At 45.3% G+C, this 22,658-nt stretch overlaps 1 protein-coding gene across 3 annotated transcripts in view; it reads left to right on the top strand.

Annotated features, from left to right (window-relative positions):
• VMP1 (vacuole membrane protein 1) overlaps positions 1 to 22,658 on the top strand; it is a 224,134-nt gene that overhangs the window by 22,353 nt on the left and 179,123 nt on the right. For all 3 annotated transcript variants that reach the window (XM_030186296.1, XM_030186295.1, XM_030186297.1), the window contains exon 4: positions 17,579 to 17,669. In XM_030186296.1, the coding sequence (XP_030042156.1) occupies positions 17,579 to 17,669 (91 nt within the window). The remainder of the gene's footprint in view (positions 1 to 17,578; positions 17,670 to 22,658) is intronic.

Here is a 22,658-nt window from a genome sequence, read left to right as displayed (position 1 = left end):
ACACACCACCCGAACTCTCGTCCACGCTCTCATTACCTCTCGCCTGGACTACTGCAACTTACTCCTCACCGGCCTCCCACTTAGCCATCTATCCCCCCTTCAATCTGTTCAGAACTCTGCTGCACGTCTCATATACTGCCAGAACCGATATACTCATATCACCCCTCTCCTCAGGTAACTTCACTGGCTTCCGATCAGATACCGCATTCAATTCAAGCTTCTCCTTCTTACCTACAAATGCACTCAGTCTGCTGCCCCTCACTATCTTTCTACCCTCGTCTCCCCTTACGTTCCCGCCCGTAACCTCCGTTCCCAGGATAAATCCCTCCTCTCAGTACCCTTCTCCACCACCGCCAACTCCAGGCTCCGCTCATTCTGCCTCGCCTCACCCTATGCTTGGAACAACCTTCCTGAACCCTTACGCCAAGCCCCCTCCCTGCCCGTCTTCAAGTCTTTGCTTAAAGCCTACCTCTTCAATGCTGCGTTCGGCACCTAACCCTTACCATTCAGTGAATCCAGACTGCCCCAATTTGACTGCCCCTATCGGACCGACCGTTCACTTGTCTGTTAGATTGTAAGCTCTTTGAGCAGGGACTGTCTCTCTTTGTTAAATTGTACAGCGCTGCGTAACCCTAGTAGCGCTCTAGAAATGTTAAGTAGTAGTAGTAGAGGGTAGGAAATAGAAGGGTGAGGTTCTGTATGTTCTTCACTTGCCGCCTTCTCTCTCTCTCTCTCTCTCTCTCAGATAGTTGTTCCCATAAAGAAGTATTTCCTTAGTTTGCTCCTGAGTCTGGTCCTCTTAACTTCATCCTGTGCCTTCTTATTCCAGAATTTACTTTCAGTTGAAAGAGATTAGTCTCTTGTGCATTTATGCCACAGAGATATTTAAATGTCATAAGTACATAAGTAATGCCATACTGGGAAAAGACCAGAGGCCCATCAAGCCCAGCATCCTGTCCCTGACAGCGGCCAATCCAGGTCAAGGGCACCTGGCAGCTTCCCAAACGTACAAACATTCTATACATGTTATTCCTGAAATTCTGGATTGTTCCAAGTCCATTTAGTAGCAGTATATGGAATTGTCCTTTAGGAAATCGTCCAAACCCTTTTTAAACTCTGCCAAGCTAACCGCCTTCACCACATTCTCCGGCAACGAATTCCAGAGTTTAATTACGCGTTGGGTGAAGAAAAAATTTTCTCCTATTTGTTTTAAATGTACTACACTGTAGTTTCATCGCATGCCCCCTAGTCCTACTATTTTTGGAAAGCGTGAACAGACGCTTCACATCCACCTGTTCCACTCCACTCATTTTATATACCTCTATCATGTCTCCCCTCAGCCGTCTCTTCTCCAAGCTGAAAAGCCCTAGCCTCCTTAGTCTTCCTTCATAGGGAAGTCATCCCATCCCCGCTATCATTTTTGTTGCCCTTCGCTGCACCTTTTCCAATTCCACTATATCTTTCTTGAGATGCGGCAACCAGAATTGGACACAATACTCAAGGTGCGGTCGCACCATGGAATGATACAGCGGCATTATAACATCCTCACACCTGTTTTCTATACCTTTCCTATACCTCCATCGTATCTCCTCTCTCCTGCCTTTTGTAATACGTTGGGTTGGTTGTGAGCCCTTGGGCCCTGGCCGAGGCCAGCAGGGCGCCGACCCAGGCCAAGGGGAGACCGACCCACCACCGCACACCCCAGCTACACAATACCCCTTAAGCTACCCCTCCCCACAGTCCCTCAGGAAGAAGGGAAATAGGCATACAGGCGGGCCTCGCGGCCGAACCGGAACCCACGCACACAGAGCCACTCGTGCGAGCCTCACGGCTGAACTGGAACCCAATCACACACAGGGAGGGGTGAAATAACCCAGAGGGCCCCAAGATGCCAGACACGCGCTGAACACCTGCAAGAGGGCAGAGGGGGAAACAAAGGACCAGAGCGGACCACGCCCACCCAGGGGACTAGCGCAGGACAGAGGAACTAACACAGCAACCCCCCCCCCCCCCCGGGTAGGAGCCCCAGGCAGAAGCCAGAGGAACCAGACACAAAAGGAAGGCAGAAAGCCTTTGCCTCAAACCCACTGTAGACAGAGGCACACAGAACACAAAGGGTTAAGCTTGTAGAGCCAGCAGAGAGAGAGTGCCATAAATCAACAAACAATCAGAGAGAATGCTTCCCCTCTGGAGAGGGAGAGGGGCCCATCCAACAAACACACTGGCAGAGGCAGGAATACAATACACACAGTACACAAAGGGTTAAACTCACTGAGCCAGCAGGCCTGGACACTGGGAAGAGAAATCCTTAAAACAAACAAAGAAAGGAGAACGCTCTCACTCAGCCCAGAGCCCCGGAGGCTGAGCAATGCCCAGCCCGCACTAAACAAACGAGCAGCTGACCCTGATTACAGAGCTACGCACACACACAGCAGCAGCTAACCCAGAGGGAAGGAAAAGAATACTCTAATACAACACAGATCCCTGTCAGAACCTAGAGCGCGTTCTGAGAGAAAGCTATCAGGCTTTCCTGTTACCACCAAGTAAGTAACGCAAAAGCAGAGAAACTCTTCAGCTGCAGGCTAAAGTACTATCCCCTGACGTCAGCACAACCCCTGGCAGCCAATCAGAAGAGACGTCCCCCCTCCCCCTCAGCCAAACCGGCAGAATCATAACACCTTTCTTCCAAAGTATACATACTGAGGTCTTTAGATCTGTCCCCATACGCTTTGTGACAAAGACCACCAACCATTATAATAGCTGCCTTATGGACCAACTCCTTTCTGTTAATATCTTTTTAAAGGTGGGGTTTCCAGAATTGTGTACAGGATTCCAAATGGAGCCTCACCAATGATATACAGAGGCACCATCACCTTCTTTTTCCTCTTGGCTATTCCTGTCCCTATGTACCCAAGCATCCTGTCTTTTCCTATCACCTTTTCTACCTGTTTGGCCACCTTATGATCTTGAGATGCGATCACCTCCAAGTCCTACTCTCATGCCCAAAAGTACTTCACCCCTATATTGTATTAATCCCTCAGTTCCTCAGCGACCCTCCAGACCGGTCAAGACGCGTGGTTATGTCCTCCTACCAGCAGAGGGAGACTGAGAAAACACTAAGCTTTTGAAGCCTGTATATATAACCTGTGCAGAACCTCCACTAGCCAGTATTTTCTCAGTCTCAGCAGAGGTAGCAGTTGACAGCCTGTGCAGTCTCCAATAATCTGGTGAGGTAGTTTGTCATTGGGTCGTAGGATTTTTTCCTTCCAAACTTTATTCTGTTGCAGTACCCTGTACGTGTGTGTAAAAAAAAAAAAAAAAAAAAATAGTGCTTTGGGGCCCTGGGTCTGGTGGGGCCCAGTTTTTCCCCCTGGGGTGTTACACCTATGTTTGGGTCCCTCCCCCTGTGCTGCTCTCTATTTCTGTTTGCTTGGCAGCTTTGTGCCTCGGCTGCTTTCTCAGTATTGTAGCCTTGAGTGCCTTACAATTTCCAGATGCCAGAATTAGAGTACTGTGCCTTTAAGGTCAGTTATTCTATTTCATTTTGCTTGGCAGCTTTGTGCCTCGGCTGCTTTCTCAGTATTGTAGCCTTGAGTGCCTTACAATTTCCAGATGCCAGAATTAGAGTACTGTGCCTTTAAGGTCAGTTATTCTATTTCATTTTGCTTGCCAGCTTTGTGCCTCGGCTGCTTTCTCAGTATTGTAGCCTTGAGTGCCTTACAATTTCCAGCTGCCAGAGTTGGAGTACTGTGCCTTTAAGGGCATTTATTTCTTTATTTTCAGCGGACCGAACGGGGGTTTCGATTCCTTGCTGGAACGAGAGAGCAGCGCTTTCTTCAGTGCTTTTGCAGTGTGAGTGAGTTTTTGGTTTGGCGCGTTTGCGGAACAGCTTTTCCCTTCCCTTGTGGTTTATGGCGGCCCAGCTCCTCCGATGTCGCGCGTGCTCGTGGTGAGGGGTAGAGGCGCCGGGTGCTCAGTGTAGCTTTGCGGTGCACCTATAAAGGTGGCTGCGGCACCCCCCGACTTGACCGCGGAGGGATCGATGGTGTCGGGAGTCTCCGGGTCAGCGGGAGTGTAGGCAGGGCCGCTGTCAGCGGGAACAGTTTCGGCGGGAACAGCCGCCATCTTGAGTCTGACGCGGCCCGTGGAGCCAGCTGTTTTTGGGCCTGCGGCCTCCGTTTTTGGCACAAAAGGGTCTAATGACGGTCCAGGAATGGTGGGCTTTCCTCCAGATTTTGTCTGGACGCGGTATCAGGCCTGGAGATCGGGACCCCCCCCCCCCCTAATTGGAAGAGGGGGCTATTTCCGTCTTGGCTGAGAGACCACGGTTAGAGTGGTCAGAGGACAGGCAATGTTTTTCTCCTGTAACTGCAGAAGCTGTGCTTAGTGATCTGGGGGAGTCAGATGGAATTGACGGCTCTCAGGAGCAGGATTGGTGGATTCCTGGAGAGGATCCTTCAATAGTGCGGATTTTCCATAGAGATGAGCTGTCAGAACTCATAGATCAGGTGTCGTCCACCCTTCAGTTTGGTCCTGAGGTGGCTTTGGGGGAAACTGTTCAGGATCCGTTGGTGAAGGGCATTTAGCGTCAGGCGTGATCCTTCCCTATGAACAAGGATCTCCGGGAGATGATTTGTCAGGAATGGGATTTGCCGTGTAAGGTGGCAAAGGCAATGGCGAGGCTTTATCCCCTCTCTCAGGACGATAGGGATTCCTTTAAGGCTCCCACGGTAGATGCAGTAGTGACGGCAGTAATTATAGCTACGGCTATCCCGGTTGATGGAGGAACGGCCCTCCGTGTTCCTCAGGATAGGAAGTTGGGATCTTTTCTCAAGCGTAGTTTTGTTTTGTCGGCTCTAGCCCTGCAGGCCTCGGTTTGTGGGGGTCTGGTAGCTCGGGCATGTTTTCGTTGGGCCGAGAAGCTCCTGGATGATTCGGTAGATGTTGGTTCTTCTGGGGGTCAGGAGTTAGCCGACTTGGACATGGGTTCATCCTTTTTGTCTGAGGCTTTTATGATTTGTTGCCTACTTCAGACAAAAAATATGGCTATGGTTGTGGGTCTCTGCCACTTAAGGGAGCTATGCTCTTTGGAGAAGATTTGGACAAGTTAGTGTGAGGTCTTAGTGATACCAAGGTTCTATGGCTTCCAGATTTTCGGTTCAAGGCAGGGGCCAGAACTAGTTCCTCTCGAGGACGGTTTAGGGAGGCTCAGCGGTATAGGCCGGGCAGATCGAGTGGGACCTACCCCTAGCTGTCTGTTTGTCTGTCCAATTTAGATTGTAAGCTCTGTTGAGCAGGGACTGTCTTTTCATGTTAATTTGGACAGCGCTGTATAAGTCTAGTAGTGCTATAGAAATGTTTAATAGTAGTAGGACCTCTAGGGGTCGGTTTTTCCAGCGCGCACAGTTCTTTCGTGAGAATCGTCGCGGAGGGCGTGGCTTTTCCGCAGGAGGTTAGTATTCACGCCACAATTCCCAATGAAGGTGTGCGGGCTCAGGCTCTGGTGCATGTTGGGGCTCGGCTGAGTCTGTTTTACCAGAGCTGGGCCCAAATCAGGTCAGATCAGTGGGTTCTCAAGGTGTTTCGAGGCGGATATGCGCTGGAATTCGAAAGCTGTTCTCCCGAAGTGTTTCTGGAATCCCTCTGTCGGTCTTGGAGAAAGAGGGCAGCAGTGAGGGACACTCTGCGGTGGCTGCTCGCGTTGGGAGCCGTGGTTCCTGTTCCTTCAGATCAGCAACGCTCAGGGTGCTATTTGATCTATTTTGTGGTCCACAAGAAAGAGGACACTTTTCGTCCCATTTTAGATCTCAAAAGGGTCAATGCAGTACTCAAGGTGCCCTCTTTCCGGATGGAGACGTTGCGGTCGGTCACTGGTGCGGTCCGGAAAGGAGAGTTTCTCACTTCCCTGGATTTGACGGAAGCTTATCTTCACTTTCCTTCGTGCAGCCTTTTGGTTCCAAGTTACAGGGTCCGATTTGTCGGTTCCTTGCAGAGAAGGCGCCGACGGCCCGTACTTATCGTCAGGTCCTGGGCCTGATGGCGGCGACCATAGAGGTAGTTCCGTGGGCCAGGGCGCACATGCGTCAGGTACAGTCAGCTCTGTTCAGTCGGTCCCCTCTGTCGCAGGACTTGGAAATGTGTTGTCCGCTGTCGGTGGCCCCTCGTCTCAGTCTCCGCTGGTGGCTCAACCCGCGCAATTTGGGAACAGGAATGCCGTTGGAGTCCCCACAGGGGCTGGTAATGGTCACGGATGCCAGTCTGCAAGGTTGGGGGGCACATTGTCTCGGTCAGGTAGCTCAAGGCCGGTGGTCTCGGGCAGAAGCAGAGTGGTCCATCAACCGGCTGGAAACTCGGGCCATTCGGGTGGTGCTCCAGGCCTTGACGTCGGTGGTTCGCCACAAGGCAGTCCGAGTGCTCTGTGACAATGCCATGGCAGTAGCATATGTCAACCGTCAAGGGGGGACGAAGAGCCTTGGCGGCGCAGTTGAACTCATCTTCAGGCTCTCTTGGCAGCGCATGTGGCCGGGGTAGGTCACATAGATGCAGATTATCTCAGCAGGCACACTCTAGATCCCAGAGAGTGGTCTTTTCTTCGGTCAGTGTTCCAGTGAGTTGTGTCGGTCTGGGGACTTTCGGTGATCTTAGGGCAACGGCTCGCTATGCGCAAGTTCAGAGATTTTTTTTTTTTCAGTTGCTGAAGAGACCCTTGAGCGGAGGGAATCGACGCTCTTCTGTTGCCTTGGCCTCGGGAGTGACTGTATGTGTTTCCTCCGTGGCTGTTAGTCGGTCGAGTAATATAGCGCATCGAACATCACTTCGGTCGGGTGATTCTGGTAGCTCCGGATTGGCAGCATCGACCATGGTACGGAGACCTGGTGCGGTTGGCAGGGGCGGCGGCCCTGCCTTTGTTGGGATCAGTTCTGTGTCAAGGCCCGATAATCATGCCGGATCCGGCTCGGTTTTCGCTTATGGCTTTGCTCTTGAGCGGCACAAGTTGAAGAAGAAGGGGCTTTCGTCCAGTGGCTTTGCTATGATGTTGAGTTGCCGTAGACGATCCACTTCCTTGGCGTATGTCCGGGTTTGGAGAATCTTTGAGCACTGGTGTGAAGACCATCGAGTTCGGCCGTTTCGCTCTTCGGTGGCGGAAGTTTTGGAATTTTTGCACGATGGTGTTGATAGGGGTCTGGCCTTGTCTACACTGAAGGTTCAGGTGGCAGCTTTGTCATGTTTTCGTGGGAAGCTTCAGTGAAAGTCCTTCGCGTCTGTGCCTGAGGTAGTGCGTTTTTTGAAGGGTGTTAAGTTGCTGCGTCCACCTCAGTGACGGATGGTGCCTCCGTGGGATTTGAAGCTAGTTTTGGATGCTTTGATCAGGCCTCCGTTTGTGCCGCTGGTATCGGCATCTTGTAAGGATTTATCTTTAAAGACGGTCTTGTTGGTGGCGATTACTTCAGCACGGAGTGTTTCAGAGCTTCAGGCTTTGTCTTGTAGGGAACCATTTTTGTCCTTTCTGAGGGAAAGGTTTCGTTGCGGACGGTGCTTTCCTTTTTTGCCCAAGGTGGTTTCCGAGTTCCATGTTAATCAGGTCATCTCTCTGCCAGTGTTGGGTGATATGGCTGGAGATTCGGAGCAGCGTGGTATTGCCAAGCTGGATGTCAGGAGAGTTTTGAGTTGTTATCTCTCTGGAACTCAGGACTTCAGAGCCTCTGACCGTTTGTTCGTTCTTCATGGTGGCCCAAAGAAGGATGCAGCGGCTCCTAAGGTGACCATAGCACGGTGGTTGAAGGAGGCGGTTGCATCTGCTTACTTGGTGAAGGGTCCTGTGGTGCCTAGGGGCTGGTCTGCTCATTCCACTAGGGGAATGTCAGCCTCGTGGGCGGAGAATAGTATGATTTCTCTGTTAGATATTTGTTGGGCTGCAGTTTGGTTTTCGTTGCATTCCTTTGTGAAGCATTATAGGATTCCTGTGCATGCAAAGGACGATGTGCGCTTTGGGGCAGCAGTTTTGACCTCTGGCCTTAGTAGGTCCCTCCCGTAAGTTAGTTACTGCTCTGGTACGTCCCACGCGTCTTGACCGGTCTGGAGGGTCGCTGAGGAAGGTGAAATTAGATCTTACCTGCTAATTTTCTTTCCTCTAGACCCTCCAGACCGGTCAAGAGCCCGCCCTGTCTGTATTGGAGGCCAGGAGGTGTGTTTGTTGGATAATTCTTGGCTGCTGTAGATTGTTGTTTCTCTAATTGCAGACTGTTTATTTCTGTTTTGTGATAGGAGTCTGTTGTGATAGGAGTCCGGGACAGGTGGGGCTCTTCTTTGATAGTCCACCTGTAGAAGCCCAACTGTTTTATCAAAGGCAAAGGAACATGTTTCCGTAAGAGCAAGCGGAAGATGTTTCTTGTTTTTGCAGTTTACTGTGACCACGTACAGGGTTGCTAGTTGTTGTTAGTGTTTTTTGTTTCTCTGCTTTGTCAGGGTTATACTGGCTAGTGGAGGTTCTGCACAGGTTATATATACAGGCTTCAAAAGCTTAGTGTTTTCTCAGTCTCCCTCTGCTGGTAGGAGGACATAACCACGCGTCTTGACCGGTCTGGAGGGTCTAGAGGAAAGAAAATTAGCAGGTAAGATCTAATTTCACCTTTTTTGCAGTCCAAATGCATGACCCTGCATTTTTATAACATTTAAAGCTCAGCTGCCAATTTCTGGACCATTCTACAAGCTTCAGTAAATCCCTGCTCAAACTGTGCATTCCATCAGGGTTATCTACCCTATTACAGAGGCAGGCAACCCTTCCACAATATCACTCACAAAAATGTTAAAAAGAGTTGGAACAAGAACTGATCCCTGTGGCACACCAGTGGTAACATCCTTTTCCTCAAAGTGAACTTCATTTACCACTACTCTCTGTCTCTTTCCACTTAACCAGTTTTTAACCCAGTCAGTCGCTTTAGGGGCCTATACAAGGGGCAGTTGGTTTATTTATCAGTCACCTATGAGGAACCATGTCAAAGGCTTTGCTAAAATCCAAAAACACCATACCTAGTGCTCTCCCTCAATCCAATTCTCTGGCCACTCAGTCAAAGAAATGAATCAGATTTGTCTGACAAGACCCTATCTCTAGTAAAATCATGCTACCTTGGGCCCTGCAATTGTTTTGATTTCAGAAACCTCCCTATCCCCTGTTTTAGAAGCATTTCCATTAATTTATTCATGACACATCACGTTCGTGAGTTCTTGTGCCCAGCAGGAGCACAGAGGTGAAGACTCAAACCTGCGCTCCATTGGGCAGCCGAGCAACCCCGCGACTTCACCTGTGCTGACCGCCGTTCCCCGAGGGTTGAGCCAGGTGGAGGCAGCTGACAGAACTTCCGGATATAGGCAGGGGTTAGACGGCCGCAGGCAACAGGCAGAGAGCAGCTAGTTACAGGCAGTAGTAGGTCAGGCACCAGGCAGAGAGTAGTCAGGAATCTAGCAGGAACCCAGGCAGGCAGCAAGCAGAGCGCAAACAGGATTCAAGCAGGTGTCAGATTAGGCAGCTCGTAATCCGGTGTTCAAGCAAAGGTCAGGCAGCAGGCAAAGCGTAATCCGGTGTTTAGGCAAAGGTCAGGCAGCAGGCAAAGCATAATCAGGATTCCAGCAGAGGTCAGATCAGGTCAGGCAGCAAGCAATAGTAGACAAAGGCACGCAGGAGCACTATCAAATCTACCAAAGTAGAAGCCGAAGCCCTGAGAGAAAGAGTTGGTGCTCCTAAATAGCCCCCCCCCCCCCAAAAAAAAGAAAAACAAAACAGTGAAGATGACTCACAAAACCAAAAAGAAAAATTGTGAACAAAATAGTACAAATAAATAAATAAATAAAAATCACAAAATATGTATTTAAAAATATAAATACATTAAAAAGACGACACTTTGGTTGTAAAAATTAAAAAATGAGCTTTATTGGTCATAAAATAACAGGGAGAAAAGGACTCGACACAGCTGTGTTTCGGCCATACAGGCGTGCGTCAGGTGTCTTCTCATCGTATGCAGATAATTTATTCTATCCAAAGTATGGGGAAATATGTAGAAATGCGTCTTTTAAATATCGTAGTGCTGAATCATGCCCGAAGCAGTCGAGCGGGGATGATCAAAGTAGTGTCTCATCTTTTTTGCATTCTTTGAGATGAGACGCTACTTCGATCATCCCCGCTCGACTTTGCTTCGGGCATGATTCAGCGCTACGATATTTAAAAGACGCATTTCTACATATTTCCCCATCCTTTGGATAGAATAAATTATCTGCATACGATGAGAAGACTCCTGACGCACGCCTGTATGGCCGAAACACAACTGTGTCGAGTCCTTTTCTCCCTGTTATTTTATGACCAATAAAGCTCATTTTTTAATTTTTACAACCAAAGTGTCGTCTTTTTAATGTATCTATATTTTTAAATACATATTTTGTGATTTTTATTTATTTATTTATTTGTACTATTTTGTTCACAATTTTTCTTTTTGTTTTTGTGAGTCATCTTCGCTGTTTTGTTTTTCTGTTTTTTTTTGCGAAGACCTGTTCTGTTTTTTTGTATTATGTTTGGTTAAAGAACCTAAATAGCCCCGACCATCGGGAGCAACAGGGCTCAGCTGGTGAGGAAGGCTCTGGGTTGGCTGGCCGCAGGAGGGAGGCGGAGCCAGGTTGTGGGAGGCCAATCCCGGCCACCAGAGGCAGAGCCAGACCTCCCGCGCTCCTGGGTCCTGCACCCAGAAGAGAAGGAGCCACCAGGACGCTGGCGCTGCCAAAATGGCTAGCGCCCTCCTGCGGGACCCAGGACGCCCCCCAGAACGCAACCAGGACCCCTGGGAGAATACAGGGAACGCGGCTGCAGGGCCATCGGCCCTGCCACGGCCGATGCTCGACGCTGCCCTCCACGAGGGTGGAGACGAGCGGAGCCAATGAGGAGCGCGAGACAGAGCGGGCCAGGAGCAGAACCAGCACGAGGCAGGTGAGGAACATGACACGACAGAGGTCAGACTAACCAGTCTTCTCCTTTTTTTTTATTTTATTTATTAATTATTCATTTAGTGATTTATACAAGAAACATCTTGTGTAGTAAAGTGTTTGTTACTTAGGAAATTACTTATAATAATGATAAGCAAAAATTAGAATACATACATTTTAGGAAAAATTAACACTCAAGTCCATAAAGTGGGATCCAAGAATTCGGAAAAACATGGAGAGTAATAAATAAAAGGAAAACCATTCAGGATAACACAACTCTGTTAAGTGGAGTTAATATCTTATTTATCCTTGGCGCTTTTCTATTTTCGCTGAGGCTATAAGCGCTGACACCTGGGCAGGTTCTGTAAATACATATTTCTTTTCTCCAAGTCTTATTATGCACTTGCAGGGGTATCTTAAAAAGAAGGTGCCCCCCAGGTGCAGAACTTCAGGCTTAAGGATCAAAAATTGTTTCCTCCGTCGCCTTGTCTCCTTAGAGACGTCAGGAAAAAGCAATATCTTAAAACCTAAAAAAGGTTTATCTTTTATTTCGGAAAAACAAACGGAAAATCCAATTTTTGTCCGCCAATAATGCAACCGTCACCACTAAAGTAGCTGCAGTTGCCAACTCAGTGTCAGAAGTCTCAAGCAAAAGAGAAACATCTATTGGATTTTCAGTCATTGGATTTAAGTCCTTCACTGGTATATAATATGCTTGTGAAAATGGTGGCAGATTCTGATCAGGTATATTCAAAACATCACGTAAATAACGTTTCAACATCTCAAGAGGATCAACATTTAACACTCTAGGAAAGTTAACAAATCTCAGGTTATGATTTTTGGTATAATTATCAAACACCTCCATTCTCTGCCTGAGATTCGTCAAATCTTTTATTATAGTTGGTTGCATTGTTTCAAACTTCACAATTCTTTGGTCCATATTTTCAATTTTGTCATTCAAGCCTTAACTTCTTCCTCTTTTTTTTGTAAGTCAATTTCCAATGACTTTACTCTTGGTGTAATTTCATTAATCTGTTTTATAAAAGTTTGTCCCAGGGTTGACATTAAGTCCCATAATGCATCCAGTGTCACTTCTTTTGGTTTGACTACTAATTCTGCTGGAAGTTCATACCTTTCAGAGCGTTGCCTACGAATCTCGCCTACTCCCTCAGCTTCTCTGCCCTCATTCCGTGGCGATTCCATGGGCAGACTGCCCTCCATTCCTTCCGCTGTTGTAACAAGGACCTCCAGCCGACGCTCTTCTGGGCCCATGATTCCCACTTGGGGCGACCCTGTCGGTTCTGAAAGGAAGGAACTAGCGCCAATCGGTTGGGGAGGAGGAGTGCGCGCGGCGGGGCTCAAAGTGATGTCGAAACCAGGGGAAGCCGAATTCTCCCTTTCGCCGGCACCAGCCTTCTCCTTATCTTCACATTTGTCCTTCTCTAGTCCTCCAAGACCAATCTTGGCTTTAAGGAAGCATTTAAAAGGAGCGGCAATGGGGTTAGATGGCCTGGGTGCTTGTAAACTCAGCATTTGGAGTCTGCTGAGATAGTGGAACTGGGGCAGCCTTTTTGGCAAATGCTTTGTATGACCTTAACTGAAATGGGGCCAGGTCAATGGCTGAAATCTTCTGCCTAGTGTGTGGCTGCAGTCAAAAGAGCAAACAGGATGCTAGGAACTATTAGGAAAGGGATGGAAAATAAGATGAAGATTATTATAATGTCTCTGTATTGCTCCATGGTGCAACCTCACCTTGAGTATTTCTGGCAATTCTGGTCACCATATCTCAAAAAAGATATAGCAGAATTAGAAAAGGTTCAAAAAAGAGTGACAAGACTGATAAAGGGGATGGAACTCCTCTCATATGAGGAAAGGCTAAAGAGGTTAGAGCTCTATTGCTTGGAAAAGAGATCACAGAGGGAGGATACGATAGAGGTCTACAAAATCGTGAGTGGTGTAGAACCGGTAACAGTGAATTATTTTTTTTTTAATTCTTTCGACAAGTACAGGACTAGGGGACACTCAAGTTACATGGTAATACTTTTAAAACAAATAAGAGGAATCAAATGTAGATCACATAAGTGTTTTTTTTTTTAATTTGTGAAACTCTCCACATTTATTTCTTCTAGAGGGATAATTGAGGGTCAGGACAGAACATCTTCCCCCCATACTAGTGGCAGATGATTTACATGGAATTGTCTTCTGTGTTATGAGCTTAGTGTTAGCAGCTTTTTCTTTTTTTGTTTTGGTTTTCTTAGTTTTTTTTTTACTTGGTTCACTCCCTTATGGAGTACTAGAGGGTCTGATATAATTGCTTTAAGAATGTATTTTTGACTTTTTTTCTTCCTTTTCTGTACAAGTGAATGCTTGGTTGGTAAAGCTGAAAAACAAAACAAATAGGAGGAAATATTTTTTCATTCAATGAATAGTTCTCTGGAACTCATTGCCAGAGGATGTGATTACAACGATTATCATATCAATGTTTAAAAAAGATTTGAACAAGTTCCTAGAGGAAAAGTCCGTAGTCTATTATTGAGATGGACATTGGGAAAGCCACTGCTTGCCCTGGGATTGGTAGCATAGAATCTGGCTACTATTTAGGATTCTACCAGGTTCTTGTGACCTGGATTGGCCACTGTTGGAAACAGGATATGGGGCTAGATGGACTATTGGTCTGATCCACTATGGCTATTATGTTCTCTGTGGTGGTAGTGCATAGATGACTCTGGCTTTGAAACGTAAGTCATGGCTTACCAAACTTCCCTTTTGAGGGAATCTTCTTTTTGACAAGGACCTTTAGAAGTTAGTCAAAGACTTGGGTGAGGCAAAGTTCCAGAAGCTACTGTAAGCCTCGAGATGGTAGTGGATCTTCAGCTGCTGGTGGCAAAAGTCCCTAATGAGTAATGGTGGGCCTAGTCTGAGATGCAGCAGATGGGAGGTAATCTCCACCTATTTTCTTTGCAGTGGGCTTGAGCCACCTCAGATTGGTGGGTTCTGTTAGTTCATCAGGGCTATACCTTGGAATTTGCAGAACCCTTTTCCAATGCCTGTATGGTTTCTCCCTATGGCTCAGGACATCCATTCCAGATGGCAACCATTGTCCTGGTTCCAGCAGAGGAGTGAGAATGAGGTTCCCAAGAAGTGGAGGTACATTTGGTCAATCCTGGATTTCAAAAGTGCTCAGTGCCACTTTTTGGTGCCCATATTCTGCATGGAGTGGCAGTGTCTGAATGAGTTTCTCATCTCTTGACCTTTCCAAAGCTTATCTGCACATCCTGATTTGAGACTATCGCCAAATGTTCCTCTGATTTTTATGTCCTTGGAGAGCACTTTTTCAGTTCAGGGCTATGATATTTGAATTACCCACAGCTTCCAGGACCTTCTCCATGGCGATGGTGGTAGTAGTAGTAGTAGCAGCATTTCTGCACAAGGAAGGGATTAGAGTACATCTATACCTGGATGACTGACTGATCTGGACCAATTTGGTGGAGGAGGAGGAGGCCAGGTTGGCTATTTGCAGGGTGGTAAAGGTTTTAGAACGAGTCTTATTTGGATGGTGAACTATACCAGGAGCAGCTTGGTCCCCTCTTGGTTGCTGGAATATCTGAGGATTCAGTTTGATATCAGTTGGCAAAATGTTCCCGACCAAGGAAAAGATGAGCAGGCTGTTTTCTCAGCTTTGAGTCATTTGCACGCAACCCACCCCAAGGGCTTGGGACTACCTGCAGCTTTGGGGTTCCATAGTGGTGATTCTGGACCTGATTCCATGGGTGAGAGCTCTCAAGACACATTCCTAGTGAGCCCTGCTTACCAGATGGTTCCCCCTTCAGTTGCAAGAGTAAAATACTCAACTTCTTTTGCAGGTGGTAGTATGGAAAGTGCTCACCTGGTTGCATTCCCTTAAAATTGACTGGCACCGGTCATGACCCCCTCCCCCCCAGGCTAGAGGGCTCATGGTCCATTTACAGATTGGAAGCCTGAGTAGTTCAACCAGAGTTGGGAAAACTCTCATGTTTGTGGGACTAGTGCTTCATGTTCTGTCGGACAATGCAGTAATGATGATCCACAAAGACATTTTGTGGGCAGCAATGGCACTAGGTTGTTTGCTCTGCCAGTGAGTGGAGTCACCTCTTAGCTGTCTCAGTTCGTAGAACATGCAGGTGGACTTCCTCGGTTGGAATGTTCTGGATCTGAGTAAGTGGGAACTGGGAATCTGGGCATTCCAGATACCAGTGAGTTGCCAGGGAACACTGGTTTTCGATCTGATGGTGTCCCACAGGAAAGCCGAGGTTGTCCAGTTTTTCTGTTGAAGGTGGAGGCCCAGTTCCCAGGGAATTGTGTTGCTAGCCGTGGCTTCTAGAGAGACTTATATATGTCTTGCCTTCTTGGCAGCTCATCAGTTGTGTGTTGCACAGAGTTGCTAGACATCCCACTCTCTTGATTCTGGTGGCTCCAAATTGGCTCTGGTAGCTGTAATGTGCTGACCTGGTAAAGCTCTTGGTGGGGGACTGCTTCAGTTCTTTTGGGGTTCAGGGCTGCTACTTAATCATGGCCCTACCCAATCCTCATGGAAGATCTGGATCCCTTTTGGCATATGGTCTGGTCCTTGAAAAGTGCAGATTGACATGCAAGGGCTATTCTGCAGCTTTGGTTTCCATGATTTTTGAAGGTGTATAGGCCTTCTAATTACCTGGCATGTGTGCAAGTCTGGTGTGTTTGAGCCTTTTGTGGGAATCATGTCTTGTCTGTGTGGTGGGTGAAAACTTCCTCAATTCTGGGCTTCCAGCAGGGCTGTCTCAAATGTGGCTGGACTGTCAGTTCCCTTAAAATGCAGGCCATGACGCTGGCCTGTTACTGGGGGTCGGATATCTGAGTTGGCAGGTCATCTGGATATTACAAGATTTTGAAGAGTGAAGCAGCTACGACCAACCCGATGGTGGTGCCACATTGGACCTAAATTTGGTGCTGAAGACATTGGTGTGCTTATAACTTGAACCTCTGAAGCACCCCACTTGTCGAGATTTGTTGTTCAAAGCATCTTCTGCCTAGTGATCTGCTCAGTCGGGTGTGCCTCAGAGTTAAGGCTTTCTCTTGTAGAGATCCCTGTTTTTTCTTTTTGACAGACTGCCTCTTTATGTAGGATTTCTACCTCCATCTGCAAGTTGAGGAGCATACCCACTTGTATACAGTGGTCTAGCAGGAAAGAAATTAGCAGGTAAGAACAAATTTCACCTTATATGTAACTTATTTAAAAATAAATATATTGCTGACAGAAATTGCTGCTTCCTCTGGGAGGATGACTAACAGAGAAACAATTTTTATCTCCATAAAAAGGAAAAGCAAATTTCCTGTTTTATGCAGTGGTTACATTAATGGCTACAAACAGCCAGTGTATAAGTTGCTGAAAACCCACAGGAAGCTAACTTTCACAGCCACTTTTAAAATCTGTTACTATAGCAAGCCTCAGCTTCAGAGTAACAACTTAGCTAGGTTCATGAATGTTTTTTGTAACTGAGTATTCTTTTGAATGGTCTGAATATTGAGTGCAGTAAAGTAAGTTTTGTAAGTTAATAACTGTATAGTTTGAGCATGTTCAAGACCTGATCCATTTATGTTCAAACTTTTAAAGTACCCCATCGAATCTGTAAAGTGAAACTAAACTGCTTAGGTCTAAGCGGTATATAAATTAACAAATGAATGAATGATTAGGTACTGGGTTTTCTGAGTATGTGGAGAGATGATGGAGGCTGTCTTCAAAGATGCAGTGCACTGGGATATATATTGAAGTAGATGTTAGCCTCCTTTGTCTTATTTAGACCTACTGAATCAACTGTGCTTTGATAATATGACTTAAAGGAAAAGTGTGCCAAATTAACAATCCTATTTAAAAAGCAAACTTCTCCATCCAAGAAGAAAATAGTAAATACAAAGGAGGAAGCATAGTACCAATTTTAACTGTTAAAAAAAAAAAATGCTGAAACTAGGGCAAAACAAAATGGTTATGGAGCAATGTGTGGACAGATGAGCTTTCAAAAAGGAAGCTGCATCCTTCCAACTTCTTCTCTCTTCCCTAGGCTGCTTGGAGAGAAGGAGTCCATTGTCCAATAATTGACAGCAAGGGGATAGTGAAGCGGAGGGATTAGCAGATCATTTTTTGTAACTGATATTTTTCTGAGTTGAATATCAACAAGAATGATTATGTAGAGTAATATAACTTTATAGTTGAGTATATGCCAAGAGAGATTATTTGCAAAATTGAGATTGAAATTTATAGTTTGTGCTTAAGAAAACTATAAACTCATTCTTGGTGATTAAGACCATCTGTTGGGTGTTCCAAGTTATAACTGCTTTTCTAGCAAGACCAGAAGATGCAAATTAACATTTTTTTTGGTATTTCATACTTTTGAATATAAAAATTAGGTTAGTAAATTTCCTTTTTTATAAGAAGAATCTCTCTATTAGCTTATTTGGTGTTTATAAAATATGAAAACTTTTTCAAGGTTTCATTCCACTATTGAGAAACAATTCTATATTAGTAATAATTTGCACTCTTGTTCCTATCTGACTTGACTAGCTTTGGAATATGAGCCTTTTTTTTTGTTTTTCTAAGATTATGGCATCGTCGTGGGATTGTGATGTCTTTTTTGCTGCTATTTACGATGCTTACATCTGCATATTATATTGAAGGTGCACATCAACAGGTATGGAATAAATGATTTTCCTTTGGTTTCAAAGCCTTAAGTATCCTAGTATGTTGCCTAAGTCCACCCCATCACCTTCCTAACTAAAACGCACCTAGTAAGATCCTCAGTTGATCTCTTCTTTCAGCTTAACTGTGGCCCAGATGAACTAACAACTTTGCTTACTACATCTGTCCCTGTGAAAAGTTTTACCATTGAGAAACATTTTGGACTAGTAACTGAACAGCCTTCTCTGTCAGTGGTGTGGTTAGCATTGTCCTTTCCCGCCTTTATTCTCCTCATTAGAAATCCATTTAACTTCATTCTTGCATCCAGGTAAGTATGCTTATTACTCTACTAGTCCAATAATTTGGAAAAAAATACAACTTGTCTGAGGTTCTGCAAACAAGTTTTAAAAGATCAGTGTTTGTTCTCCCCTCCTGCTTCACTTGAATTTAAATCCTTGCACCTTTTAGAGCTAAAATTTGAGATTTATCTTTTTGAAAGGTATGCCTTGGCTGAGACAGTACTGCGTATTGCTTTTGAAGTTTGGATGCTTTTAAGCGATGTAATACTTTCTTCACATCTGCTGGATTAATGGGAGCAGGGACTAGGCTGAGAATTGTTGTCTTGGTTATAATATGTAAGACACGTTTTCCAAAGGATCTAGCCAGGTAACTAAATTGAGGCACTGAAGTATCACCTCAGACTTGCTCATATTAATTTTGAACCCCAAAACACCACCATATCTCTGCAGCTCAGTCCCCACAGCTGGAAGAGAGACCTCTGGATCAGTTACAGCTAGTAGTATATCAGCAAAAAGCAAAAACTTAGCCTCAACAGGGCCCTGACGTAATCCCCAAATTTCCGCATGTTCCCGTATCGCACTTGCCAAGGGCTCAATTGATAGAGCAAAAAGCAGGAGTGACAGAGCGCATCCCTGCCCAGTTCCCAGATGTAATGCAAAAGGGGAAGAGTTTACACTGATCAATGTTCCTGGGCGGCATAAAGATGATGAAGCCAACTTAAAAAGTGACCTCTAATGCCCACTTGGTCTAAAACTGCAAACAAAAATGGCAATTGCACGCGATCAAATGCCTTCTCCGCATCTAGCGACAATAAACACATAGGGATTTCTGTGTCTTGGGTGCTATGGCTAAGATACAGTGCTGTACGCACGTTATCAAAGGTCTGCTGACCATGTACAAAGCTGTAATCGAGTAGCTAGGATTTTCTTAAAAATCTTTTAGTCTGATCCCATTAATGAGATGGGATGATAAAGAGTTACAAAACTTGAGGGTCTCTACCCAGGTTAGGTGAAACTGTAATCATCACTAAAGTCCACATCTCTAGTAGCGGATCTCCCTCATCAAACGAGTGAAACATCCGCAGAAGCAACTGAGCTACCATGCTCCTGAAGGTTTTGTAAAACCTACTAGTGAAGCCATCAGGCTCCGCCATCTATCAATTAGGTAGATCCTAAATCGCCTGATGAATCTCTTCTATAGCTGTCATGCTGCTCCCACCCCAGCCAGGTAAGAAGACATATTATCTGTGGACAGATGAATATCTGGGGTATACAGGTTCTTATAAAATTGAACAAACATGTTCTGCAAGGTATGAGAATAGGTATATAATGTACCCTGATCATCATGGAGACATAGTATATGGGTTCGGGCTATCTGTTTAAGTTTATGGGCTAACAACCTGTTGGCCTTATTTCCAAACTCAAAGTGAGCCTGGCAGACTCACTGCAACTGCTCTGAGATATCTGCCAGTTGTAAATCATGCAATTCCATCCTAGTTTATAGGCCTGATCTCTAGCTGTGACAAACCTCCCCCACCCCGGCTCGTCGCTCTAGACTTGCTAAGTGTGTCCTAAGGGTCTTCTCTGCCACAAAATATTTTCTTTTTGGTGAGCTTGCAAAGCTATAAAATGACCCCGCATGACTGCCTTAAAGTCCTCCCACAGAATGCCCGGGGGAAACCTCCACATTATCACTGATGTGGCGTTCGAGCTGAGCAATATTCGTATGTAAAAGCAAAGCATCATGGATCCGCCACCTTGGGGGGGGGGGGGGTCTCGCCATGGCGTACTGGCCGCAATGGTCCAACCAAGTACATGTCTGTTGAGTTTGAGTACTGAGGCATCACCCAACCAAAAGTCAATACAAGATTAAGTTTTGAGGACTGATGAGTAACAGATCTTTGGAGGCAAGAGTATCCTGTGGCATGAGATTATACCTATCAGGTGCCAGCAAGTAATAAAAGTATGCAGTAAGTCCTGATCTTTTTGGGTATATAGTATTTTGCTTTGTTGAAGAGATATGTCTTCAGAGAACTAACGAACTTTCATAAATCTCTGAAGACATATCTCTTCAACAAAGCATATGACAAAGTCTAATAACTGTAACCACAACACCTCCATTTTGACTGACTTCTTTCTATGCCTGTATGCTTAATCTTTTTTATTTTTAACTTTGAAGTTTATTAAACATACTTAAAACAACTTCAATAACACAATGTCTCAGCCTGTACATCATTAATACCCCCATAATTAAATACAAACTTCAAATTACAGACCAGTTTTTCAGTAGTTAATATCAACCCCACGGCACCTCCATTTCCCCCTCCCCTCCCCTCCCCTTCCCTCCCCCCCCCCTTGTGCCTATATCATCGTAACTTCGGTCTCACTCAATCCCCACTCTTCTTAATCTTATCTTGTCAACCTACTCTCTATGTAACAACTATTGTAACTTCCACTCTGGAATGGCGAATGCCTTAACGGGATATTAAAAAAAAAAAACCCACAATCCTTGGTACAAATACGTGTAATAAATCAACAAAAACCAAAGATTCCTGCTGTTATATAGTCATGGATACAGGCTACCACTGATATGTACTTAACAACTTTCAGTATATACTTATACCTCACTACTATTTCTTGAAATTTTTTAAGGAATGCCCTCAGAAATTTCCACTCATAAGGCAATATCATTTGTTTTGCCGAGTGGCATAGCACATCTTTCATAGGTCCACTCCTATTTTTGTGTAAGTGCTATAGCCTGAATCAAACAGTGCTAAAAAGAATACAGTGCTCAACAAATAATTGAAAAAAACGTGAACTAAACGTTTTTTTAAAAAAAGGATTCTCATCCAACTTATGAAACTTGCTTGCTGTGTACTTCCTAGTCATCGAATGTCCTAATTTGAACGGCTTCCCCTGAAGGAAAGCCGTTCAAATTAGGACATTTGATGACTAGGAAGTACACAGCAAGTTTCGTAAGCTGGATGAGAATCCTTAAAAAAAAAAAAACGTTAAGATAAGTTCACGTTTTTTCAATTACTTGTTGAGCACTGTATTTTCTTAGCACTGTTTGATTCAGGCTATAGCACTTACACAAAAAATAGGAGTGGCCCTATGAAAGATGTGCTATGCCACTTGGCAAAACAAATGATATTGCCTTTTGAGTGGAAATTTCTGAGGGCATTCCTTAAAAATTTCAAGAAATAGTAGTGAGGCATAAGTATATACTGAAAGTTGTTAAGTACATGTCAGCGAATGCCATAGCGGAGCATTGAAAGCCACATTGAGCCTGCAAATAGGTGGGAAAATGTGGGATACAAATGCAACAAATAAAAATAAATGTATTGCCCTGATGTTGCCGAATTATCCAGTTGGGGGTGCAGCGTAAGATTAAAATCCCCTCCCCCCAACAAGGAACCCTCCCTGTGACCCAGAAGTAGTTGATCTTGTTGGCTTAGGTATTCCCTGTAGTCATTATTCGGAGCATAAACATTTACTATAGTGTATATCTAACCCTGCAATTCTAAGAGCAAAAGCAAATAGTGCCCCCCATGAATCTGAACTTCTTTACCTGCCATGGTCGAGTATTGTTCAGGGCTATCATAACTCCCCTAGTTTTAGTATTGTCACAATTGATGCGAAATATAGCTGCAGTAATTTCTAGTGCCTACAAAAACACTCATGGAATAGCTTAAAGTGGGTCTCCTGAATGAGGACAATATTCACCCAAAGCCAGAGCAGCTCCCAAAAAAGGAACTGTCTCCTCATGGGCGTATTCAGGTCCCAAATATTCAGCAGTACCAATGAAATATCACTCATAAATATAGTTCTTATACATTAAATCCCTGCAACACCCATCATACATCTGTAGGATCCATCTCTCATACTGAGCATACTCATCCTCTGCCCCACATAGTCCATCCCTATTCCTCTCAACCTCCCCTAACCCTCCCTCCCTCACCTATGTTTGGAACCCCTCCATCTTTACCAAGAGAAGTGTTAGAGAAATGTTCTCCCAGTCTAGCACATAAATGTAACTGTTAATACATTTTAAACTGATATACATAATAATATAAAATAACCATCCAACCTTAACATGAGCCAGCATTCAAAATTTAGCATGCCCAAGGCCCCCAGGAGCATCCCTTGAGGAACAAAAATGGCCTGGTATGTGCTTGTAGTTTGTTGTAAGTCAAACTTAGCCAGTGCCAGGTAAGCTGACCAGCTGACTTCTGGCATTGCAGACGCTTGTGCCCCTTCACCACCCGTTTCCATTTTGGGGGTTCTTTCAACACTGATGAAGGTCGGCCAGAGCCAGCTGCCGGAGATGATGTTCTAGTTGTCTCTTCAAGTAAAATCTCTCACGCCTCAGCCAGTGTCCAAATTTGATGAAGATGGCCATTCTGGTAGAATGATAACTCAAATGGGTGTCTCCACCAATTAGCTAATTCCCAGCTCCCACAATCTCCGGGTAAAGGGCTGCAAATCCGCCCGCCTTTTAAGGGTCACTGAAACCAGATCTTGGTATATCTCCACCTGGTAAGAGTCCCATTGGAATTTGTTTGTTAGGAGCACAGCCTTTAGAATACACTCCTTCAATTTAAAATCACAAAAACAGGCTATTATGTCTTTAGATTGATTCAATCATTGTGATCCCATGGCCCGATGTGCTCTTTCCTGCAAGACTGCTCGGGTCCATCTTT

This window comes from Microcaecilia unicolor, chromosome 13, assembly GCF_901765095.1.
Source record: "Microcaecilia unicolor chromosome 13, aMicUni1.1, whole genome shotgun sequence".
In the NCBI taxonomy this organism is placed as follows: domain Eukaryota; kingdom Metazoa; phylum Chordata; class Amphibia; order Gymnophiona; family Siphonopidae; genus Microcaecilia; species Microcaecilia unicolor.
Note: the sequence above shows the minus strand (reverse complement) of the source record. Positions and strands in the feature narration are given on the sequence as shown.